The sequence below is a fragment of the Diaphorina citri genome, unplaced genomic scaffold (assembly GCF_000475195.1).
Source record: "Diaphorina citri unplaced genomic scaffold, Diaci psyllid genome assembly version 1.1 scaffold2711, whole genome shotgun sequence".
In the NCBI taxonomy this organism is placed as follows: Eukaryota; Metazoa; Arthropoda; class Insecta; order Hemiptera; family Psyllidae; genus Diaphorina; species Diaphorina citri.
In genome coordinates, this window is record NW_007380128.1 from 29,634 (window position 1) to 30,315 (window position 682).

Below are 682 nucleotides of genomic sequence, written 5' to 3' on the forward strand. Positions count from 1 at the left end.
ATTCGAAGAGTGGAACCCAGTATTATAACTTACTTTATCTACTTGTACAGGCACTATCTCATAGTTATCCTGCTTGAGGACTGTCTCTAGGGCAGCTGTAAACTCTGGATAAACTATTATATGTACTTGGCGGCGAACTTTTAACACGGACGTTTTTTCGGTCAACTCAGGGAATCAAACCCAATATTTCTTACCTTATCTACTTGTACAGGTACCATTTCATAGTTGTCTTGTTTAAGGACGGTTTCCAGAGCAGCTGTGAACTCTGGATAGGACACGCGGGAACAGTCCGTTTTGGGAAACAAGTCCTTGATCAAACCTGAAATCAAATGAGGACACCGTTAGCCCAGGAGGTAACGCACTTGATTGAAACGGAGAAGGTCTTGGATTCAGTGCACGGGATCGACAAAAAAAAAAAAAAAAAAAAAAAAAAAAAAAAAAAAAAAAAAAAAAAAAAAAAAAAAAAAAAAAAAAAAAAAAAAAGGCGATCTTTAAACACGGAGGTTTTTTCGGTCAACTCAGGGAATCAAACCCAATATTTCTTACCTTATCTACTTGTACAGGCACCATTTCATAATTGTCTTGTTTAAGGACGGTTTCCAGGGCAGCTGTGAACTCTGGATAGGACACGCGGGAACAGTCCGTTTTGGGAAACAAGTCCTTGATCAAACCTGAAATCAAA

General features: G+C 38.6%; 1 protein-coding gene across 1 annotated transcript in view; it reads right to left on the reverse strand.

Annotated features, from left to right (window-relative positions):
- LOC103519406 (dynein heavy chain 10, axonemal-like) overlaps window positions 1–319 on the reverse strand; it is a gene marked incomplete at its 5' end in the record, with an annotated part of 17,176 nt that extends 16,857 nt beyond the window's left edge. The window contains one exon of the mRNA XM_026830929.1: window positions 195–319. Within this exon, the coding sequence (XP_026686730.1) occupies window positions 195–319 (125 nt within the window). The remainder of the gene's footprint in view (window positions 1–194) is intronic.
- Between the last annotated feature and the right edge of the window lie 363 nt (window positions 320–682).